We start from the raw sequence: 25,539 nt of genomic DNA on the forward strand, positions 1-25,539 counted from the left end.
GTATCAGACCAATAATTTTTTTACCAATGACGCTTTACTGCAGAATTTTTATGATTTTCAACGAACTCAATTGTATCAAATTATCTATTCTAATGTAATTAAATTTAAAAAGCTATGATGTCTGGTTTCATAATCAGCTAAGTATAAACAGAAAGATAATTAAAAACAGTTCTAGGCCTACGGATAGGAATACTTAGTATTTTGTTGAACCATTTCGCATAACGCAGCTCTGAAAACCATAACCTTATTTTTCGTTAGGTATAATCAAAATATAGCAGCTGACTGGTTCAATTACTCCACCATAAAATGCCTGACCAGAATGACCACTGTTTGCTATTCACTCAGACTCAGTTACCTGCCGCTCCTATTGATTCAGGAAAAAGAAAAGGTTTATTTTAAAAAAAAGTGACCGGTACATTTTTCTAGGGGGGGCAAGATTTGATTAAGGGCAAAGCCAGCGTCAGCGTCAAGAAAACGTTTTATTAAATTCGCCAACATAAAATCTCAAATGAACCGTCGGAGTAGTCGAAGGATTAAAGACACTGAGTAACATTGCTTAAGCAATTTCAAAGTCAACACTCAACCCCTGAGGTTGGATATAACACATTTAGAAATGTTAAAAAGCTATAAATAGGCCTATCCTGCTTCACCTTTTGTTCTTCTAAGAACTCCTTGCATCAATAAATTACGTACCGGTACATTGAATTTACGCATTTAAGATACTATGACACACCCTTTTTATACTTTCCAGAAATATTTTCATTTGGCCTATCTATTGATTTGAGAAGATAATTTTCATAAAAATATTCATAGGTTGAGAAATGTAATTTTACAATAATAAAGGTATTTTTTGCCTATCCTAAAACCCGCCCTTCTATCTATATTTATTATGAGATAATATATCGGTTCATAAATGCAATATGAAATTCCCCTTAAAAGTAGACTGTGAAGAGACACCATGTGAACTAGGCTACTTCTATACAAGGAAATATGTATGGTTGTCAATAAACATGTCAGACACCTTTTACTGCTACAAAACTAGTGAAATACAGGTTCTGAAGTTGTTCATGTACTGAATATGGTCATGAGATAGAAATACCTGTCTTTATAATTCAAGATAAATGTGTAAATGTTTGTTATCACCCAAGGATGAACCCTATCAAAAATCAGAAAAATTGAAAAATATTTAGTATGCGTTATTGCCCTTGTTCTTAAAAACGTTTTAGCTCGTAAACACTCCAGAAGGCACAATTCTTGACAAATTTAGAAGAAACTTTTGTGAGTGTTAGTAATCACACACGAATGAACCCTATTGAAAATCAGAAAAATCGAAAAATAATTAGTAAGAGTTACTGCCATTGCCATTTAAAGAAAATAAAGATAGCTTGCCAGGTAAGGTAACATACGCCCACTACAAGCTGTCAGAGATAAGAACAGTCTTTAGTGACTTAAATATGAATTTTATTATTCGAGATCTTCATAATAGGCTACATAGTATTTATTATATTTTTCTATTTTTTTTTAAATCAATGACAATAACCCAAAAGCCTTAAATTGAAAAATCATTGCATAAGAACTTCACTAACTTCTCATCAATTTAGATAGTCACACCAAATTTCATCATAATCGGATGAAGATAATAGGGCAATAACCCAAAAAACGTTCATCGAATAATCGTCAAATATGAATCAGTCCAACATCTTATCATTGTGATCACACCAAGAAATGCCGACGGACCGACGGACAGGGACAACGGCAATATACGTCCACATTTCCATGTGAGCGTATGAAAATTAATTTTATTATGTTGAATGATATGTAACAACCAAACCAACAACAGAGGATCATCCAATTTGAACCAATCCAACTACCAACTACTACGACTACCAACAACTACCTAATTTGCGATATCAGCATCCGCTGGAAGCAAACGTTAACTTGTGATCTACCTACCTACCTGATATGTGCAGCTTTGATCTTGATCATTAAAATTATCGTATTATATTAGATAGGTAGGTTAAATAACTATCTATTAATAGTAACCTTATTTAACAACCTCTTTACTTATTTTGAATATCAAAGGACGTCTACTCTAAGTTCGCCCCGCCCTGGTGATAATAAGATGACAACATGCCCCAAAGAAATAGTTAAAACTTACGACACACACTCCAAATATTAGATGAAAAGAATTTCAGTGGGTCCTCAAATTAGCTACGAACATGATTGGATGTTGGTGTACATTACATGACTAACGAGGACAGATAAAAACAGATACTTCCCCCAGCCACTCTATAGTATTAAGTTTTGATCGCAAAAATCTGTCAAATACCAAAATATGTGTTAGCACACATGGCGTCATAATGACATCACAGAAATGTACCTATGCCATGGAAGATCACCATTGCATACATTGCTATGCATTGAACAATATCTGTTTTATCTCTAAAACCTTGTCTTCGGAAATCGAAAAAGAGTAAGCCCGTTTTCATTAGCCCACATGGTGTAGAAAATTAGGACGTAAAACTCCATTAATTTCATTTTATACATTGTCTTAACAAGACGCCAACAGATTTTTAAAGTACTGCAACTACAATATGACGTCATGACGTCATCAATAACGCCTAAAATGATAGAAATTTGAAGAAAAGACATTTGTTTGTATGCAAGTATGCAAAATTTCATTCAAATATATCATGAAAAATATATTTTACCTGCTTTTGAATACTTTTGTGGCATTTTCCCACTCTGCATAAAAATCGCTATTAGTTTGGCCAGTAAAAGCGACATGCGATTGCTGACTTCTCGAACACGAAGTCTGTGATGATGGTAGTGTCATACGATTCTCCGATTAGAAGTAACGAATCCTTCGCCATCTTGATATGATCTATTTTGCAAAACACAAAATGAGGCCTCTTTATATTATATATAAAATAACTCTATGATTCATAAAATACTTGATTCAAAAAACATCTCGATTTTTGTTTTGCGATTTTTACTTCCAGCCATTTGGAAATCGTCTTTTCACTACCGAACATAAACGTACTTTATCAACAATTTTCACCTAAGGATGTCCCTATTGAAAATCAGAAAAATTGATTTTTAGCATGTAAACACTGTTTAATTATTGACAGATTTTGACAAAACTAGAGGGAAATATTTGTTATCACCCAAGGAAGAACCCTATAAAAATGCTTAGTATGAGTTATTGCCCTTGTTCTTGAAAACGCGTTCAATTTTAGCTTGTAAACAGCAGATTCAATTATTGACAGATATTTGTTGAAACTTGGTTTGAATGTCACCCAAGGGTGAACCCTATGTAAAATCAGAAAAATATTTAGTATTAGCATAGAACTATAACATATATTACAGTTCTGTGGTATGGGTTATTGCCTAGTTCCTGAAAACGTATTCAAGTTGTAGCTCGTCAACACTCTACAAGACACAATTGTTAACAGATTTTGACAAAACTTGGTAATATTATTCAGTATCGCCCCAAGAAGTTAAAAATAAGTATGACTGAAGGTTGAATATTATTTTCATACCAATGATAAATAGATAAATAAGACAATTTCAAATTTATTAGTTTAACAAAGGATATGTCCCCCTGGATTATTTTGTGGCCCGTGCTCGACCCCCTCACATAATACTTTCCAGAGAAATCACTGATTTGATCATCAAAATTCATATTAATAAAAAACAAAGACCAACAGCTTCAGTTTTACTCTTTCTTGATATTTTAACAAGTATTTAACTTCATTTGAACTACTCTAATTATGTAACAACTACAATATTATTATATAAGAATACTACAATAAATGCTGCCTTTATAAAAGCTTACAGTGGAGGGTCGTTCCATCATTTTTACAAATATACAAACTGTTTTAAATAACAAATACATTATACAAAGACAAAAAATAACCCAGCTGGCAATGCTTATCTGGCCCAAGTCTGGCTGATTTGTGGCTACACCTGGCTAGATGACTATTGGGAGTTGGGAATTTCTCTTGAATTGCAATGCCAAACCGAATTTCATCACTTCATAACAAACAAAATGGCTCAACAACATCTGATTTTTCATAATAAATGAAAGTTGTCCAAAGAATCGCAATTCCAAACAAAATTCAATGGATTCATAACAAACAAAATTTACTCCAGAAATGAAATGCCAAAACAATTTCTATAGATCCACAAAAATTCTCTCAAGAGTTGCAATGCCATACCAGTTTTTATGGCTTTACCAATTTCTGTGTTCCTATGGCTTCATAACAAAACAAAATGAAGAGTCAAACAGTTTCCGTAAAACTAATTCTGCAGAACACTAACTCAAACAGTAGGCCGTTTGGATATAAATATATAGAAAATGGCTTGAAAAAAACTTTAAATAACAAATTTCATTTACAATTTTACAAAGTTAGTTTTCCTTTCTCACTCACAAGAATCTTGAAAAGGAATTCCAAAGTGGTTTGATAAAAAATCTTTGGAACATACCCCAGACAATTTTTAAAAGCAAGTGTATTAAAACAATTTTCTAACATAATTTCATCATTATGTAAAATAAATTAGGAGTTAAAACTAAACTAACAATACTAATGAATATATTAATGATAAAAATAATGTGTAAGTAAAATAGCACCAATTGACCCAAAAAAAGGTTTAAAAGATCTAATGCCTACATATTGTCACCGTACTTCATAATATTGATGGAGGTAGAATTTCAGCCGCCCAGCACAATACGCCATACTTGTTTCAAAATTTCCATGAGTGAATAAGCTTATTTCTTGTATTTATTTTTTCAATAATCACGGAAAGACCTCAAAACATTTTAATGCCATACTGCTTATTTCATAATTCAATATCATGTTATACTTTTTGACTACTATATCCCAAACGTTTGTTTATATTATTTTATTTTTAATGTAGCCACTTCAGATATAAATACTACCATGCATAATGCTAGCACTGTAGAGGCTAGAAGTTTGATTGGTTTAATTAATTAATTTGACGATGGTTCAAGAGGGCTGTCGTTAGACCCTAATTGAAGTGACTACATTAAAAATAAAAGCTAATTACAGAACAAATGTTTGATATTATATCCCTTTTATAGCAAGATAGAAAGTGAGAAGTGAGAACTGAAGAATGACAGATTAAGAGATAATAGAAAGGTAAAAGATATGCATACTAAACAGAGATCAAAAAAGATCAAAAAAGACCCTCTAAATCCTTAACATTACCAGCTAATAAAGCTCAATTTTAGCCATCTGTGTCACTTTTCACAATTAAATTCTGATATCAGTAATAACTGCAACTGAAAATGTTAGTAACATTCTGGTATTGATGACTGTGTAAACTTCCACCGTACATTTTTTTTGCTTGCACATTACCAAATGCTAGATTTTAATTTTGAAAAGTAATACAGATAAGTGAAATTGAGCACTAATAGTAGGGGGTAAAGCCATAGACAGAGGATCTATCTCCATGGACAGTGTCTCTTGAATTAAAACAACAATTTACAAAATGGTACATCCTGCTTGTACATTAGAATGAGATATATCTAAGTCAGAATCATAATCATATAAATATGGTTCAGGTTCCGTTGGTTTTTGGGATAATGAAATATGGGAATAATCAAAATCATCATCATCATCATCATTACCATCAACAAAGTCTGTGTAAACTTGATTTTTCACCACTTCACTTATTATCAGTGGACTTTTGGAAGCCACTGGTGAAAGATTTGAAGGACCAGCAGACAAAAATGTGGACTTGTCAGAAAATATGGTGACTTGTTTACTCGAGGAAAAACTGTTGTTGATATTTTTATTGACTGTACCAGGTATGGGAGATAACTCAGGTCTCCTTCCTGACAAAATATCTAATCTCATATCTCGGGGAGTGCTGGCTACAATTTTCTCAAACTTCTCCATGTCATATCGTCGACGTTTGTTTGCTGATTGTGGTTCAACAAAATCTGTTGTTTTTCTTTTTTTGTCTGTTTCATTTGGAACTGATACACTGTCCAGGATGCTCTTCATCTTCTGTGATGTTAGGGGAGTTTTAGATTTGGGTGAGGTCTGGATGGTTGCCATGGAAATGTCTTCCTCTACTTCAATATCAAAAGATTCAGTTGCTTGCTTAAATTCCAACACTTTAGCTACTGGTACTTCATCAGTTGTAATGGCAATTGACTTTTTACTTTTTGACTTTTTCTCTGAGGAGTTTGGTAAATCTGCTTTGAAAGACAAGGAAATTCTTTTGGTAGAACTGGGTGTTTTCTTTGTTGAAATCTTTTTAGCACTTGATTTAGGTGTCTGCTTTATTGTGGACTTTGTTGATTTTTGTGGGGTTGATTTACTTGGAGTTTTGGAGTTTTTGGTCAGTTTCTTCCTATCCGAATCACTAAGTTTAAAAGAAAAACTTTCATCAACTTCAAGAGGTGTCAATGAAACTTCAAGAGAACTTTTCGTGGCAGACGAATTGGGAGAATCCTTTGTTGCTTTCCTTTTCTTAATGGAAGAGGAGCTCTTTTTAGTCTCTGATGATGTCTTTTTGGGAGATCCTTTTTTCTTTGGAGATGGAGATGGTGATCTGCTTGGTGACCTTTTACGTTTCTTGGCACTCTTGGTCACTGTAGTTAAAGATCTTTTTCTTGATTTACCAGGTGTCTTTCTTGTCCGTCTGGGAGAGAGAATGTCATCATCTTCAATATCATCTTCAATATCATCATCATCATCATCTGCTAATTCAACCTCCTTGACAGGAGTTTTAGCTTTGGCTTTTGATCTAACCGTTTTCTCCTTTTTAGGTGAACTTGTAGCCAAAATTACTTTGATATTTTGATGAGTTGATTTCTTTAATGAGTTGGAGTCTACCAAATTAATTTTTTTTGATGATTTCTTGACTGGACTGTTACTCTTAGCTTGTGATTTGGATGATGCCTTTTTAGGAGATCTTTTGGGTTCTGCAGCCTTCTTAGCTCTACTGCTTTTGGAAACTAACTTCTTACGTTTAGCAGAGTCAGCAGTTGGCACAGCAAAAACATAATCTGATTCTGAAACTAATTTCTTGGACCTGATAGCTGCCAGGGAATCTCTGCGAGCTTTGGGATCTAATCCTGTTAGAAGATTTTTACCAGATTTCTGATAAATTGAAGACCGTCTGGCTCTAGTTTTAACACCGGTTGGAGATATAAATACAGGTGGTTTCTTGAAGCTGTCCACTGAAGACGCCACGACTAAACTTTTTTTCACATACACAGAGGACCTGCAATGAAAAAAAATATATGTCTCATTATAAAGAAACTCAAACTATAATAGGGACAGAAGCGAGATTTAAGGAAGTAAATCATACCTTGGTCCCAGAAACATGCGTCGAACTGCTAATCTAATCAGTATTGATGTAAACATTTGATAAGAGAGGGCAGATAAGACCATAACTGAAGTGGCTATATTTGAAATAAAAGCTAATAAAAAAATAGAACGAAAGTTTGGTCTTATTTTAATTTGATCATGTTAAAAGAACATGACAATCCATTTAGTGTTTGTAACAAGATAACAGTATAGGTACACTTAAAAGTCATAATTTAAAATATATTTTCATTTGATTATTAATCAAATCAATTACACATGTGGCCAGTAAAGCGATCTTTACCAACTGAATAATATTGTGTGTATTGTTAAATTGTTGCTATATGTATAAATATTTGAATGAAATTAAAAAAAAACCCAAAAAACTGACATCACACAATGTTAACGTCATAATTATGCTTTAAGTTATAATATTACTTGGAGTTCAGGGTATATATGTTGTTTTATTTCATTTTACACTCAGTGTTCAAAAGTGTTATATGAAGGAAACAAAACTCAGTAGAAATATGATAAAGACAAAGTTCAGGAAACATAAGGAAAAATTCCCTAAGACCAACATATTTTAGAATGGCAAAACCAGTATTCACTCCATGAAGCAATGCCAGGGTTGCAACATTTTTGTGTGGATCTGGGAGATGCCTTGGGTAACCATCTTTTCTTTAGGAATCATATTCAAGCTTAATTTCAAATTCCTTAAAATATCATGTAGGAGGATCCATAAAACAAAAAATTGGTCAGACCCAAATGTTTAACCTGATTCTGGTCGAATGATTGAAAGTGACCTTTTTTTTCTTTCCTTTTTTTGTGACCTTGATGAAATCAACACAGAAGTTAACTATTATCATGTGTTTCCTTAATTATTTTATTGTCTATTGTAAAGTTTCATTACCTACAGACCACATATTGTGGTGTCATAAAACAGACAATGAACTTCTATCAAGAAATGGATTAACACTTTTCATAACAGCTTTTGAACTTCTTTTTAACACCTTTGTAACCATGTTAAAACATAAGGCCATATTTGAAATCAAATATTATCATTAATGTTACAAGTTATAGGTCAAATAAGATTGTTTCCCTACATCTCAATATAAACCTTACAAAACAATGAAATTTTTTTTTGTCTATGGCAAGAATTTGTAGGACCAAGTTTGCACAAGAGTGGCTCATAACTGTTCTGCCCAGGAAAGTTGTGAATTATGGAAACAATTGAACAAAAAACCTAAAATGGCGTCAATATAACCAGGAAAATTTTTATATAAAACCATTTAGATAATTTTAGTACTTAAAGCAATACTACCTTTAGAATGAACATAAAATTTCAATTTTCCAAAATTGGCAACTAAAAGTAAGCTTCTATTATCACCTTTGGCTGTACCCATTGCCAAAGAGTTAAAACAGAATCCATCTATAATCTAATGAATAGTTATGATAAACTAAAAACTAAGTAGTTTTGGAAAAAATTTATAAGCATTTTTCAATATTTGCGTTGTTTAATAGATTTTTTTTAACAGATTCTTTTGTATAGGCTTAGTTAAGGACACCTGGTAAGTCCAACTGATGAATTGAATATATTATACACTTATTGGCCAAGTTTGAGACTTTTAATTTTATGTTCATTCTAAAGCTGACCCCTTCTGCATGAATAACCGCATATAAGGAAACACAACATGCCATGTGCCGCGTCCACACTGGATCAGTACAAAAGGAAACTCAGCTTAAAAGGTAGTATATTTTTTAAAAGTGAAATCAATATTTAAGTTTAGTGTGTACTGGTGTAAAATAATTGAGTAGCTATGAATTATAAAATTGCTTTAATCTAAAAAGATCACAAATGTCTTGAAAGAAAGATTGCCCAAGGCATTTAATTAAGAAATTGAGAAGTTGGCAAATCTCCATGGTCTTCCAAAAATGCAAGGGAGGTTACTACAATTTTAATATGCCACAATTATACTTCAGACATCTATTCCCTATTTGAAATAATTCTCGACTGGGTGACATGATACCCTCGCGAGATCAGTAAGAGGTAGGAGAGGAAAATGGTCAGTTGACCACAAGTTGATCAAGTGCCGACTTCTGAGTTATTTTGCAAACTACAAAATATGTCTGTGTCTGTGTCAGTTTCACGCATTGTCATTCAAAAAAAACTGTAACAAACCTTCTAGCTTTAGGTGGTTTCATGGGTGATGGAGATCCGATGGATTTAGGACTTTCAAATAAACTGCCATGACCACTAACCCAGCCTGGCGACATTCGTAATGAGGCATTTTCTAAAAATAACTTTCTTGATGGAGACCTGTAAAAAAGCAATAATTACATGAAGTATACAAAAATTTTCAACCTTGAAAAATAAGTCAACAAATTTATGTTTTATAATACATGTAAGAAAGATGTGCTTTTGGGAAAGACATATAAACATGTATATCAAAATTTTTTGCATGAATATTTTCATTGACTTGTGATTCAAGATGTTTTTTTGACAGAGTACAACATAAGATTAGGCCAAAATGTCTGCCAAGGCCCAAGACTATTTACAATCAATCCTTGGTAAAATCAACAAAATATTATTATGCCCAAAATTTTCATAGCTGCAAGACTGTGAAATAGGCAATTGAATTATATTTAGGCTTCTGTATCACAGTCGATTGTTATTTACATGGTTACGTCTATCAAACGGTAGCTGTGGGTCCTAATCTCAGTCAGCGTGTCAAAAAGTTTGAGATAGAATAAGTGATCTTCACTCATAATACCAGTCAAACCCAGCTGTTAGGGTACGGATAATCTGGTATAAATCAATGCTAAGAGGTTTTGCCAAGGACCAGCTGGTAATAAGGATCCTATGTAAACTAAAGTTGTCATCCTTGTTAAACATTATTGTTTCTAGCTTCAAAGATCATTAATGGTGCTTCTTATTGGAACTATTTAGCAGTGTGTAAAAACATTGTCTGTTTACTACTTCAGAAAATGAAATGAAGCTACTTTTTTGCCCCATGTGGGCTAATGAAGACAGGTACTATTGTAAGTAACCTATTGGAGCATCTAGGATTTTATTTCTTTCATTTATACTTTGTAAGCTTATAGCATTATTTCAGCTTTTATGTGAACTTACGAAATTTCCTCAAAAGACTGCTGCAAACCAACTCTCCCCTGAACAGATGAAACTGTTTGAGTAACTGTGCGACTTGAAGAACTTATCTTCGTTACTTGTGTAGTTTTTCCTGTAGGCATCTTGTCACATATACTGCAAAAAAAAATACATTGATGTACATCAATAAATTGTACTGTACAAAAGGTATGCTTAGACAATTAAAACAGGGTAAGGCCATAACAACACAGAGGTAAGGGTACGAGTAAGAATAAATGACGATTTACCAAACATGTTAATTTTCATTAATAACAAGGGTAATATTTTAAGAACTGTTTTGAAGCTGATCTTTCAAATTCAATATGAAAAATTTGGTATATTGGGATATCTTCCCCAAAACAGTATCTTCTTAAAGTGATACTACTGGTACGTCTTAGAATGAACATAAAATTTATGAATTTTAGACTTAGCCAATAAGAGCTTGAGTAGATATACGGTACCTGGATCATAACAGGATCCTTATATAATCCAATAAATCCAAAAAACTTTGTAATTATCCATAAATATGCAATAAACTGCAATTACCAGTCATATTGACAATTCTTGAGAACTGAAATTTTATGTTCATTCTAAGACGTATTATCAGTTTAAGTAAGCTTTATGGGTATTCTTACAATGACCTTGAGTTAATTAAAATTCCTGTCACAGTGTGAAAACAAATTGAAAATCAATATTTTTGTTTGTTGGCATTTTTATTAAAGCAAAGTCAACTTAAGACGGCTAAGACTATATGTGTATTAATATTTTTTTAAACTGATAATAAACCTATTCCCATTCTTTTTCTATTTTAATTTAATTTAGGCTAATAATAAGGTACCTGTACACACAAAAATTAAAGACAACATGCAGTTCTGCAGTTCTATTTTATTATGTTATGGTATTTTGTGGTACATTATGGACATTTCACAAGCAAATAAAGTTAAAGATTAGATCTAAAGCCACAAATAGAGTATCCGCCCAGCTGATTAAAAGTAGGTCACGGGGTCACCATGCCTCATCCGATGTGTACAGAAACGAATGTTTGAAATCTTCAGCAACCGGCGAACAGACTTGTTATGAATTTAGGATCTCAAGACCAAGTCCTGATTGAAAGAGAGAACAGTTACTGATAAAGTAACGTTTGTTACTAAATGAAATACTACTCACCTGTCAATACCGTCAAAACATCGATGTTTATGTTATTTTTAGTAGTAATGGATAACGGTTGATTCGTGAACCAAATCTCACTTGAACGTAGCGGGGAACTATTTTTATTCAACTTTGACCTTTAACTCCTTATTTGGACTAAGAACGCCCATTCTATTTTTATTGACCAATCAGAGCTTAGCGTGGTCAAAATTCAAACTACGCCATATTGTATGATTACGCCGCCATAAAAACAAAGACATTTAATTAAAAATGTTGAGATGTGAGCCGAGATTAGTCTCCTAATTTAATTTGCCGTTAATATGAAATAAAAACACATGTATTTTATTTGTGTTTTGACAAGTAATAGCTTCAAGGATCTTTATTAATGGTGCTTCTTATTAGAACTATTTAGCAGTGCGTAAAAACATTGTTTGTTTACTACTTCAGATGAAGAATTTGTAACGTATTGGCGCGGATAGGATTTTACACATGAAGCAGCGCTGCAATATTTTGTTTGTATAAACAATAAATACAAAATATTATTAAATGAAAGTAAGTTTAATTTGTGTGCATTGATTTAAACTGATTGTTCACCGAATATATCTCAGTCTGTGATGAACTAGATTTTGTGAATCATTAAATTTACATTTTTTTCTAAATTCTTTCCTATTTTCAAATTTTCAGTCGACATTTTTATTTGTTGACAATTATGAATCGGTGAAATTTAAATCACAAAGTTGTAGATATGACTTTGATATTAGTTATTTTGCCTACAATGATCTTTTTGTCCGCAACAGGCAACCTCAATCCTCATTCGATTCAGTGACAGTCTTTAGTTTATAGCCTAGAAAAAATAAAGAACGATGCATGATCACAGCAGTGTTTTTGAATTTTTTTATTAGGCATATAAAAGCAACAGGCCTAGTAACTGTTCTCAAGATTAATGTCAAGGTTATAATTTATTTTAGTCAAAGGACAGTTTTATTTAATGTCAATGTAGATCTACAAATTTAAGGAATTACTTTATGTTAATAGGCTAGATACGGGAAAGCCTAAAGTAGTGTATTTCTAGCCTTTTGAAGGTGTGGATTTATAGAAAATTATTAGCTCAGCTTTGTTACTAATATCACATTGTCAGCCATCCTTTCTGGTCATTTTAGAATTAATTAACTTTTTTAGCTTCAAGATGAGTTCTGATTATGGTAAGATAGTAGTTATTAAACGAAATGGATCTGATGGAGCAAAGTTTCCCCTTACAGCTACCTCTTGTTTATTTGGCAGGTGAGTCTCATAGCCCTGCTATGGCTGTTAAATTCGATTTTTTTTTAAACAGTAAAATGCAACAAAATGTTTTCTGTGTTGATTTTGAAAATACTCCAATAGGTATCAGGTAATTTCTCACAGAAAAAGTGCAGTTTTATCATTCTTATGTTACTGTAGGTTACTCTAATGACAAAAAGTTCTAGAAATAGCTTCTCTTTTTTTTTTTTTTTAGAGAAATTTGAATAATTTATCCTTTATGCTAGGTCATAACTGGCTTCAATTTTCAAACAGATAGTAAAAATTATATCTGCAATCTCCATCTTGAATATTCTTTGAGCAGATAAGCTTATGATTCAAAAGGTATTTAAAAATCTGTGCAAACAATTCAATCCAATGACCTAAAATCTAGTCCAAAGCATGACAAAATCAGGAGCAATAAAATGCATTGGACTCCTGAAACAAGAAGTATCATGGTGTGTTTTGAAAAGAGATTTGCATGTGGCAATTGCCTCTACTAATTGTCAAAATTTTGAGATGCCGTACGATCTGATCAATTCATGCCTCTGACTAAACAAATCAACCAAAATGCAAGAAGCAGATATATTGTATTGTTCCCCAAGTTTGCCATTGAAATACTATTTTGAATTTTTCAATTTTAGGCACAGCGATTGTGATATTAGAATTCAGTTACAAAGTGTTGCTGATGAACATTGTAGAATAGATGTAAATGCTCAGGGACAGGTAATAATTTTTATTTATTGAAAACCAAGTTTTGTTAAGTTTTTGAATTAGAAAACAGTTTTTCATCCTGCCATTTTGGATGTTTTTCACATTTAGCCCATTTGTAGTTATTACTGATGATCTCATAGCTAATATCTTATGAGAGATTAATGGTAATACTCTGAAGAATCCGTCTAAACAGATAGTCATAACTTTATAACTGTGATATTTGGTAATATAGTTGATAGAAGTGGTTAGTGTCCACTGTCTCATAAATAGTTTCTAACAATTTTAGCGAAAACATTTTTACATAATGAAACTCCTTCATTAAAATCCCAACTTGTTTATGGAATAAAAGGTACCGCCAAGTATTGATACACGACGCGCAATACAATACACATATTGTTGCATGTCGTATTGCGATATATCGATTCACCGATGTATATATCGTGCCAGCACTAAATTCATGTTAAACATGTTCCTTCCATGTCAAAAGAAAATACTTTAAAGGGATTGTAAGGAGGTTTTCTAAAATATAAATTTTGTGTATCGGGGACACTGATAGCATCATTTTGTACCATATAAATTTGCAATCCCTTTAAATGTGACGTTCTTTGGTTAGAAATAAGAAAGTATCACTTTCCAAGCAACTGGAACCTTATCAACAGTTCCTATGACCCTTTCTTTGACTCTGACAATTGTTTTCCTGAGTTTAATTATTTAATATCGAGCAGACTTTACTACCTATTATTAAGCATTAAGATATGGAAATGTAGAAAATTAAAAAAATTGGATAGTAAGCTTAATTTATTATAATTGCAGATATTTGTAACAAATTTAAGCAAGGACAACCCCACTTTGATCAATGGAATTGCCTGTTCCAGTTCCTGCAAAGTGGCACACAATGATGTGTTCACTGTGGCTGATAGATCCTTCCGATTTGAATTTTCACCTGGTTCACCATTTTATCCAACACCTGCAAAATCACCTAAGCCTTCAGCAAAATCACCAGTGAAGACACCAGCAAAATCACCAGTTAAGACACCAGCAAAATCACCAGTAAAGACACCAGCAAAAATAGCAAAGTCACCAGCTAAAATATTAACGCCAAAGGTAGCACTGTTTAGCACGTATTTTGTATTATAATTGTTTATTTGTTTGCACTTGCACTCATACAAACAACAGTGATGTTGGCAGAAACAAAACTGAATCAGTGATGCTATTGATCTAGACATGAGCAGTCCACTTTCTGCTTTCTGCACAATGAATAGTAAAGAAAAAATACAAGGTAGATCCATTGTGTTCATCTAAAAATACATCCAGACTGATCATGTTGACGTTTGAATAGTCCCTTGATATTTGCTCAACTGTACTGTTGTACCACCATTTCTTAACAGGCACATATTGTTGTATTTTGTGTACACTTCTGCACCTCCATCTTTTTATAGCCCACCATCTTTTTGGATAATCTTACTAATTTTTATATCTTTTTATTTTTTTCAGGCAAAGCCACCTACTCCAGCATCATCAGCCAAGAAAATTTCACTTACGCCATTGTCACCTAGATCATTAAATATTCCTGTGACAACTCCCAAATCATCCAAGAAGGCTGAAAGTCGGAGGTCATCTAGTGCATCAACTCAAAGGGTCACTACACCAAGGGCAGCAACTCCAAGGTCATCTTCTGTGTCTCCAACACGCAAGAATAAAACACCATCACCTCCAAAGCAGCAGAAACAAGTAACACCCAAGAATAAATCCCCAGCTGTAAAGAGTACTAAGTCCAGTCCAAAGACCCCTGTCTCAAATTCTGAGGTGTCTCCTAAAGCTAATAGTAAAAAGACACCTGTTAAAGAAACAGAAGACACAAATATCGAGACATCTGCAACGCCAAAGGGTAGATCTCCAAAAATTGTAAAAAATCAATCTCCAGGAACAGAAACTCCAAAACAAACTACACCTAGAGGTCGCAGCTCATCTCCTAAGCAAGTTACCCCAAGAGGCAGAAGTCCATCTCCAAAATCAGTTACACCTAAAACAAAGACTCCATCACCGAAACCATCTACACCAACATCAAGGACTGCATCTCCAAAACAAGTTACACCTAAAACAAAGACTCCATCGTTGAAACCCTCTACACCAACATCAAGGACTGCATCTCCACAGCAAATTACACCAAGAGGCAGAAGTCCAGCTAAACAATCTAATACCCCAAAAGTGCAAACTCCTTCCCCAAGATCTGCTACATCTAAAGCTAAGAATACTGAAGGTACAACACCCGAGAGAAAAAATACACCTGCTCAAAAACCTGTTTCACCCAAATTATCAACACCCAAAGGGAAAACTCCAAAATCAAGGCGTTCAGCTTCACCTGGATCAACTATTCCTAAAACACCCAAAAATATTCGTACAGGTAAGGAGTCATTTTACCTTTGAATCATTGTGTAAGCTTACTGTGTAGTAAGTAGTTGTTCAACATGTCTTTTGAATTGTGTAAAAGTCAGTAATTTTCTCTAAAGTTTTCTCTAAAGATCTCTTCTTATAGGCAGTGAGGATGTCTTGGCCACTGGGCATTATTGTGGAATCATATCCACTTGATAAATGAAACTATGTTACCATAGCAATCATTTGTGTGGATGAAAAACTTCAGTTCATATCTTTTTTTCTAAGAAACCTTTTATTTTTTTCTAGGATCTGGTAGGAAGAGAAAGTCTTCCTATGACAATGCACCACCCTCAAAACGTAAGCGTGTTTCATTTGGCCCCAATTTGAGTCCAGAACAGTTTGATAAAACTCTTCCTCCATCAACACCAATTGCTAAAGGTGCCACACCAAGGAGAAAATCAGAGCCTATGAAGTCAGTAACACCAATGTCACTTCTGAAACGAAGATCTATGGCAATGTTTAACACTTCCCCAATAAGAGAAGAAAGTCCTAAAAATACTCCCAAATCAGTAAAATCACCTGCAAAGAGTCAGATATCCCCCAAGTCTGCTTCAAAGAGCTCATCAGCAAAGTCACCTGGGCGAATTGCTGTTGTCAGCCAACATGTTGGATCTCCACAGAGGATCTTGAGTAAAAGTCCTGGACGAACACCACTTAGAGTTCCAGTAACTTCAGGTCCTTCCTCAAACAAGACACCCTCTCTGCTAGATACAGCAACAAGACTATCCAGAAAAGATACTAAGAGCCCAACTAGAACACCCGCAAAAAGCCCAAGCAGATCACCTGTTAAGAGCCCCATTAGAACCCCTGCTAAGAGTCCAACGACGACACCTGCCAAGAGTCCAACTAGAACAGATGCAAAATCCCCAAAAAGAACTCCTGTGAAGAGTAGAACACCCACATCTGCAAAGAGCCCGACCGTAACACCTGCAAAGAGTCCAACTAGAACACCTGCAAAGTCCCCAACAAGAACTCCTACAAAAAGTAGAACACCCACACCTACAAAGAGTTCAGCTGGAACACCTGCAAAATCTCCAATCAGAACACCTACACCTACCACACCCGCCAAGTCCCCAACAAGAACTCCTGCAAAAAGTCCAAAAACAAGCCCAAGATTATCAAGGAGTCCAGCACAATTAAATATATCTCCAAAGGCAACCACTCCAAAGGAAAAGAAAACTCCTGCTAAAACCCCAACAAAATCTCCTGCTCAAACATCTGTTTCTTCACCAGATGAAAATTCTCCAGAATATTTGTTTGCATCAAGATCTAAAAAGCCTGTGGCTATTGTAACTCCTCAAAGATCAAGATCAGCTTCTCCAGTCATCATAGAAAACATTGTGCCATCCCCAAGAAACAAGGGAAGTCAAGATATGTCAGTATATGATTTTCATTCTGGAGATGAAAGTGGTGAGGACCTTTTTGACTCTCAAGATAGTCACAGTAGAAGGAGTTCAGTAAAGGTTACTCCAAAGATAACAAAGAAGAGTTCCAAAGCCAAGAAAAGTCCTGTTATCAGTCCAGTTGCTATGACCAAAATGTTAAAGACCCCTAAAACATTCTATTCAACAAAGGGAAGAAGCAGTTTATCTGGTCTCCAGAAGATGATGAGAACCCCAAAGTCAGCAAACAAAAACTCAAACAATCTTGATGTGAGTTTTACTGGTCTGCCAGAATTAATGAATACACCTCTAGTGTCCCCAAAGACTACTCCGAAATCATCCAGAAAGCAGACTCCTAAATCTTCCAGAAAGAGTTCTGGTTCCATTGACAACTTGACTGCTATTGTGACCACCAAGTCTCCAGAAGTAAAAAAGACCCCCAAATCATCAAGAAAGAGTACAGGCTCACTGAAACTGTCTCCTACATCAGCAAAGAAGGTCACACCAAAATTGTCCAGAAAAAGCACTGGATCAATGAAGAAATCTCCAACACCCATAAAAACACGACCTCGTAGTGCTGAGAAGTCACCAAAGATGACTCTCAGCTCAAGGAAGATGAGAATGTTTGCCAGTCCTGTTGACAAGATAGCTTCTCCTGCCACTGATTTAAATAAAGTGGTTGTATTAAGAGCTATTCATGGAAAAATTGCAACACCCAAGTTAGCTTCAATAGTTCATAAACGCACCCCAAGAAAAAGTGTAGTTAAAAAACTGACTCCAGCAAAATCTATAAAGAAGAAACTGTGGTCTGACATTTTGAAAAGTGGTTTAACAGATGCTGGTATTGTAAAGAGAGTTGCTGCTCCTAAACCACTTCACGCCAAGGTTGTCAAGAAGTCTTCTCCAAAAGCATCATCCTCGGTAAGTTGGTTAAATTTTCTTAGTAGAATTAGAAATATGTGTTGATTTGAAAACTCTTACTTAAACTTAGATTTTTGAATTATATGGACGTGGAAGACCTTGCTTGATCTGTCTGGAAAACACCTTACACCTAATACATAATGAAGAACATGATTTTTAATCCATTTTTTTATTCTAGAAATCTAAGGTTGGCAAGACTCCAAAGACTCCCAGAGCTGTTGCACGAGCTTTAGCTCCATCTACTGGACATATTGAGTCACCCATGACATTTGTTGTTGGTAAGAAAGTTACCAAGAAGGCAAAAACACCTGTAGCTTTGCCTAGAAAAGGACGAAAGGCGTCTCTTGGGGTAAGTAATTATGAAATTCAGTTCATCATTGGATATATTGGTAGTAATCCAAAGTCCACGACCTAACAATGTGGCAGCTAATCTTTTTCAGACACATGTGACAAAATAAGACATGTTGAATTTCAGACCCACAGAATTAGACATGCTACAGATGACTTTAATGGAAATAGTTAATTCCATTGTTGCATTAACAACTTTTATTTTTCTTGCTTTTCAGAAATCAAGGAAGTCCCTAGGTAATACAGATTATTCTGGTCTTGATGATTTGTTTTCCACACCCCCACCAAAAGCCAGGAAATCACTTGGATCCACTAGTACATCAATGAATCAAAGTGGTACACCACACAATCTTTATGCTGATTTACCAGACACACCAAATGGACCAGGTGAAATGATTATTTCCCCACTTAGCTCCCGTAAGCCATCAGGTCGTAAGAGTTTGAAGAGTCCACATCTTGTTGGTGTCAAGGGGTTATTCACAAAAAATAAGACCCCTGCTAAGGTTCAGTTGGATGGAGTTGAAAACCTTTTGAAAACTCCAAAGCAAAAGGCAGCCAAGGTACAAAAATCTCCAGATTTAAAAGGAATTCAAAGGTTGATGACTACTCCTAAGAATAAGCCACAAAAGAATGCTCCTGCTTCCCCATCTGGTGTAGAACAGCTTTTTGCATCTCCGACAGGAAGTGCAAAGAAGACTCCTGAGAAGGTGACTCCCAAGAAAGTAACTCCTAAGAAAACTACCCCCTTGAAGAGTGCTGCAAAGACTAAGAATACCCCAGAGAAGGTTACTCCTAAGAAAGTTACTCCTAAGAAAACTTCCCCTTTGAAGAGTGCCAAAAAGACAAAGACTCCAGGGAAGGTTTCTCCTAAGAAAACTTCCCCTTTGAAAAGTGCTACAAAGACAAAGACCCCAGAGAAGGTTTCTCCTAAGAAAGTTACTCCCTCAAAGAGTGCTGGAAAGAGTAAAAAGGTGGTTGCTACCAAAGTAACTCCTGTAAAGAGTACAAGAAAGACACGAAAGACACCTGTCAAAGTGTCACCTAAGGTCCTAAAATCTGCTGTAAAAGCTATCAAAGAAGCTGTTGAAGACAAACTGCCAGAAGCTGTAATCACCATCACACCAATCAAATCACCAAAAACCTCACCACCGAAACGTGGAGGTAGAAAAGCTACAAAAACTGCTAGAAAATTAAACACACCAAGCCCCAAAAAGGTAATGATTATCTTACCCCAACAATATTTTAAAACTAACTTCATGTTCATAATAAAATCAAAGATTTCCAATGATAATTCTAATTAGCAGTTTTAACCATATGATTGTTACCTTAGGTGGCTGGGCACCCAAAGTACCTAACTGCAGTTTTAGTTTAATGTTAGGTGTCCAAACATAATCATTTTATATCTTTGATTCTGTGAATTTTTTTGGATCTTTCATCCACCTAAGCTTTGAATCTTCTGCTACCACTATTCAGTTTGACCTTTGATTATAATCTTGTGTACTTAAATATTTCAGGTTAGGGCTACAAGAGGAAAGCCTGTTGCTGAAAAAGTTGTTACACCAGTCCAACCTACCAGGTAATTGTTCATCAAAGTGGTATTCCACCTAGATTTTTAGTTTTGTCTAATATTTCTTAGATATTGTCATGTCCATTGTTGTAGGAACATGGATCAATAATGGATCACCACACTTGCCCAGATTATGATTAGGTCCAAATTAGTGACACATAGGCTGGGTGAAACAATCGATTATCATCACTTAGAATTTATATATTATCGAATTTCATAATCGATTATCGCAATTCATAATCAATTATCGAATTTCACATTAATCGATTTAATGTCAAAGTTGCATTTCCTTCAGTGTATCTGTTAAAGTGTAATCTCTTCCACATTGTTTCCCTTCAGCACATGACTTGCCCACATTCATCAATAATAACCAATCAAAACAATAAATAATCATATTATTATACATTAATGATACAAAAATAACCCATGAATATGAATCTAAATATCAACAAAAAATTTAAAATATTGAATGATTGAAATGGTGACATGGCCTTTAGGTCTCCGGTGCAGACGTGTTGACCGAAAATACGAGATGCTAAGGAGTCTGGTATATATTCGCCAGATTTTCACTAAGAATTGTGAATCACGTTATTCTATATTGAAAACAATCATAATTTAAGCAAAAAATAATAATCGGAGTTATTGTTTATATCAATGGAAAATCGACTGGAATCATGAAAATATTAAATATACAATAATAACGAAACTTACCTTGTCGACGCCATTTTGATGGCACTTGATCGACTAACCTTCTCACGAGGCAAGTTAGTTGATTTAGTAAATCGATGTCGTTAATGTGAAAATTTACTGAATCAGATTAACCAAATTTTTCCCGTTAACGCGTTTGCTGTAAATCAATCGAGTTGATCAAATCTCGTAAAAACGCTTAATCTCAATTTGTTAATCTCTACCCAGTCCAGCCTTATTGCTAATACTCAATGATACGTTTGTTTGTATATTTGTATATCACAAATTGTCATCTTTATGTTTGTGTACATCCAGGAACAATGAAAAGCTCATGAGCATTTTTTTATGTTTCAAGGCAGATCAATAATTAAAATTATACTGGTACATTTTTGTGTTCATTATACTACTAAAAACTACCTAAAGTTTGAGTGGACTACGCCTATAGTTTATGCTTGTGAATTGCGATCTATTATGTAAATGCTGGCTAATAATTAGGATTTGTAATTTCAGACGAGGTAGAAAACGAGCAGCAGAAGAAACCACATCACCAGAGAGTAAACGTGTTAAAATACAGACACCTGCTAAATCAGGTAAGTTAGAATTATAAAACTTTTTTTAAAGCGACAGTTTGATTTGTTACAAAATTTAAATGTTCAAATGAATCAAAACTTTGGGTTTTTTGGTTTGTGTTGGAAAACTAATGTACAGATTTGAATCAAATCAACGCCAAATTGTAAAGAAATATGTTCCTGCTTATTCTTAAGATTTTAATTTCCAAGGTTTTTGATTCCGGTAATGGAAATTTGGCATATATGTAAGCTAACTACGAAGGTGCAAAATTTGCTGACATCTCAAATTCAAGATTTCAATTTTATAAAATTTGCTTAATCCTATTTGCTTTTATATTGATAAGCTTATACACGTATACAGTATCTGAAACACAAAATTGTGTTAACAAAACGCTTTTTTGACTGTAATTATTTATTGCAATTTTTTTTTTTACCTTGCAGCAGTCAAAGCTAAAGCTACCAAGCCTTCCCCAAAGAAAGCTCAAGGTAAATCAACACCTAAAAAAGGGAAGTCAAAGCAAATTGAGGTAGTAGACTCAGAACCAGAAGTAATTGAAATTGAGTCATCACCTGAGAAACCTGCCGGTCGAAAAGGAAGACCAACTCGTAGTAAACCTGCTACACCTAAAAAACCATCACCCAAGAAGGGAAGAAACACGAAGGGAAGAGCCGTAAACAGTAAATCAGAAGACGAATCAGCCTCAGACACAAAAGATGTCACCCCGAAGAAAGAAACCCCAAAGAAAGTTGGAAGAGGTACAAGAGGTAAGCCTGTCACAAAAGTGACACCCAAGAAGAGAGGCCGAGCAACTAGAGGAACACTTAGTGAGGAATCTTCTGCTGATGATGACATTACAGCTGCTAAGCAACCTGCATTTAAAATGCCAACTCCAAAGAAAGCAACCCCAATTAAGAAGGGAAGAGCAACCAGGGGTGGTGTGAAAAAGGTTAACACTCCTAAAAAGGCTCTAGAAGAAACTACTACTACTGCTAAACCAGCATTAAAACGAAAGGCTGAAGAGACTCCTGTTCAACCGGCAAAGAAAGTTAAAGCTGTGGCAAAGAAGCAACTTCCATCAAAGGCCAAAGCAAAGCAATTAAAGAGCACAAGTACACCTCTAAAAGAAGAACAGGAAAAGCCCCGAAAGACCTCTGTGAAAGTAAGTCCTGCTACAGCAAAAAGTCCAGTTGTTGCAAGAAAAACCAGGGGTGGCAAAGCTAAAACAAGTCCTGCAAAACCCAAAACCCCTGCCAAGGTCAAGTCACCTGCTAAAACAATTTCAGAGAAGACTAAATCTCCTGTTTCTAAAATCAAGAAAACTACTACACCAGCAAAGAGACCAACAACTGAGAGAAAAACCAGAGGTGGCAAAGCTAAAACCAGTCCTGCCAAACCCAAAACCCCTGCCAAGGAAATAAAAAGCACAAGTACACCTGTGGAAGTAAGTCCTGCTAAAGCAAAAAGCCCAGTTGTTGCAAGAAAAACCAGAGGTGGTAAATCTAAAGCAAGTCCTGCTAAACCCAAAACCCCTGCCAAGGTCAAGTCAGCCGCTAAAACGATTTCAAAGAAGACAAAATCTCCTGTTCCTAAAGCCAAGAAAACTACTACACCAATAAAAAGAGCAACAAGAAGTCGAAAATAAATTAATTTAATTTAAAGAAAATCAGTTATTTTTGTAAAAAAAAAAAGTGTACTTATTATTATTTGTATATTTTTGGATACAACATTTTTATGGTTCATATTATTAACTCATGTGTACAGATATCATAACTAAATGTTTGATAATGTCTCATTGTGTAGAAATTTTGTTAACATGTATTCTGATTATAAATTTTTGTAATTAAGTTTGTATTTTAGTGCTATTTATAGGAATACAGTCTTGTAAATTTTTTTTGTTTTTAAGCCCTCTTTTGGAATTAAGGGTTCAATGTCATGTTTTCTGCAATGAAATCTGTTTCTATGGGTTACAGTAATTTGTTGGCACTTGTTTCCATGGATTACAGTAATTTATTGGTACTTGTTTCCATGGGTCACAGTAATTTGTCGGTACTTGTTTCAATGGGTTACAGTATTTTTTGGTACTTTGTTTCCATGGGTTACAGTAATTTGTCGGTACTTGTTTCCATGGGTCACAGTAATTTGTCGGTACTTGTTTCCATGGGGCACAGTAATTTGTCGGTACTTGTTTCCATGGGTTACAGTAATTTTTGCTACCTGTTTCCATGGGTCACAGTAATTTGTTGGTACTTGTTTTCATGGGTCACAGTAATTTGTTGGTACTTGTTTTCATGGGTTCAGTAATTTATTGGTACTTATTTCCATGGGTTACAGTAATTTGTCGGTACTTGTTTCCATGGGTCACAGTAATTTGTCGGTACTTGTTTCCATGGGGCACAATATTTTGTCGGTACTTGTTTCCATGGGTTACAGTAATTTTTGCTACCTGTTTCCATGGGGCACAGTAATTTATTGGTACTTGTTTCCATGGGTCACAGTAATTTGTTGGTACTTGTTTCCATGGGTTACAGTAATTTATTGGTACTTATTTCCATGGGTTACAGTAATTTATTGGTACTTGTTTCCATGGGTTACAGTAATTTGTTAGTACTAATTTGTTGGCAATTTTCATTCTTAAGAGTTCCGTATAAGCTTATCATTTATATTTTTTGATATATTTTATGCATTGGTCAAAATAATATTTAATTTCGAACTCATAATATTAAGGATTATATTTTTGTTGGATATTTTTTTTGTAAGAGGCATGTGTATATTTATTACTATTTCCATTTTCTTTCTATAATCATTAACTTAGTTTTACACCATTGTATTTATGAGAAAGTTAATATCATCAGATTTTCAATTTTTCCATTGGTTGTAATTTTTCAAATTTCTTTAAATCTGATTAGCTGATTATACTTATTTCATCAAAATGATGATCATATTGTAATCACCAATGATTATTGTAATCATCATGATTATTGTAATCATCAATGGTTATTGTGTATTATCATATGATTATTGTGCATTATATAACTATTGTGTAGTATCATATGATTATTGTAATCATCAATGATTATTGTGTTTCATCATATGATTATTGAACTCATCACTTGCTATTGTAATCATCAATGATTATTGTGTATTATAATATGATTATTGTACTCATCACTTGCTATTGTAATCATCAATGATTATTGTGTATTATCATATGATTGTTGTGCATTATCATAAAACTATGGTATTGTGTAGTATCATATGATTTATTGTAATCATCAACGATTATTGTGTATTACATGATTTTATAATCAATATTTAATCATTTTGGACATACATACATGTTAATCTGACTCTTATTTGGATAATATTTTGATATTTCATCATTTGTACATAATTTCATCATTTTATTGAGTAATTGTCATCATTAATGATCTTCTTTACTTTCTCTTTTCTTATTTCCAGTCTTTTCTCTTCATTGAGTAATGTACATCAATTTCATATTTTTCCTGTTTCTATTTCCAGTCTTTTCATTGAGTATTGTACATCAGATCTCTTTAATATCAGTTTCATTATTTAAATATCAACTTGATCTTTAAAATTTGCTATCTATCTCATAAACAACATTTGAATTTGAAACTTAATTTTGTATTATTTGAACATTACCCAAATCTACCTTTTACACCAATATTGGCAGACTCTGATCTGAGCTCTGCTAAAAGTGGATTCTATGTCAGTATCTCCTTGCTAGAAGGCAGAATATTAATAAGGGATTGGTTCACAATTTTTGAACGCCCATATAAAATTTGGGGGCGTATATTGTCATCACCCATGTCCGTCCGTCCGTCCGTCCATAATTGCTCATAAACACTCTACAATGCACATACTGGTAAGTGTTACTTTACTGCCAAATATTTTTATTTAAAATCAACGCTGCCAGTGGGCATATATTACCTTGCCTGGCAAGTTATCTTCGTAAGTTGATTTGGGTCTTGAATATGATAC

At 34.2% G+C, this 25,539-nt stretch overlaps 3 protein-coding genes across 3 annotated transcripts; 2 read left to right on the top strand and 1 right to left on the bottom strand.

Annotated features, from left to right (window-relative positions):
* Window positions 1-5,507: 5,507 nt before the first annotated feature.
* On the bottom strand, window positions 5,508-10,592 carry LOTGIDRAFT_162106 (hypothetical protein; the record flags this gene model as incomplete). Its single annotated transcript, XM_009058041.1, has 3 exons — window positions 5,508-7,260; window positions 9,523-9,660; window positions 10,474-10,592. 3 exons carry the CDS (start codon window positions 10,590-10,592, stop codon window positions 5,508-5,510), a joined length of 2,010 nt encoding a protein of 669 aa, XP_009056289.1.
* Window positions 10,593-12,841: 2,249 nt separating this feature from the next.
* LOTGIDRAFT_79724 (hypothetical protein) lies at window positions 12,842-14,562 on the top strand (the record flags this gene model as incomplete). The annotated part of the gene is made up of 3 exons (XM_009057916.1): window positions 12,842-12,918; window positions 13,560-13,641; window positions 14,443-14,562. Coding segments are annotated over 3 exons (279 nt in total), but the record flags the coding sequence as incomplete, so codon positions are not given.
* Window positions 14,563-23,493: 8,931 nt separating this feature from the next.
* Window positions 23,494-23,736, top strand: LOTGIDRAFT_84703 (hypothetical protein; the record flags this gene model as incomplete). Its single annotated transcript, XM_009057917.1, has 1 exon — window positions 23,494-23,736. A coding segment is annotated over one exon (243 nt), but the record flags the coding sequence as incomplete, so codon positions are not given.
* Window positions 23,737-25,539: the final 1,803 nt, after the last annotated feature.

The sequence above is a fragment of the Lottia gigantea genome, assembly GCF_000327385.1.
Source record: "Lottia gigantea unplaced genomic scaffold LOTGIsca_32, whole genome shotgun sequence".
NCBI lineage: Eukaryota > Metazoa > Mollusca > Gastropoda > Lottiidae > Lottia > Lottia gigantea.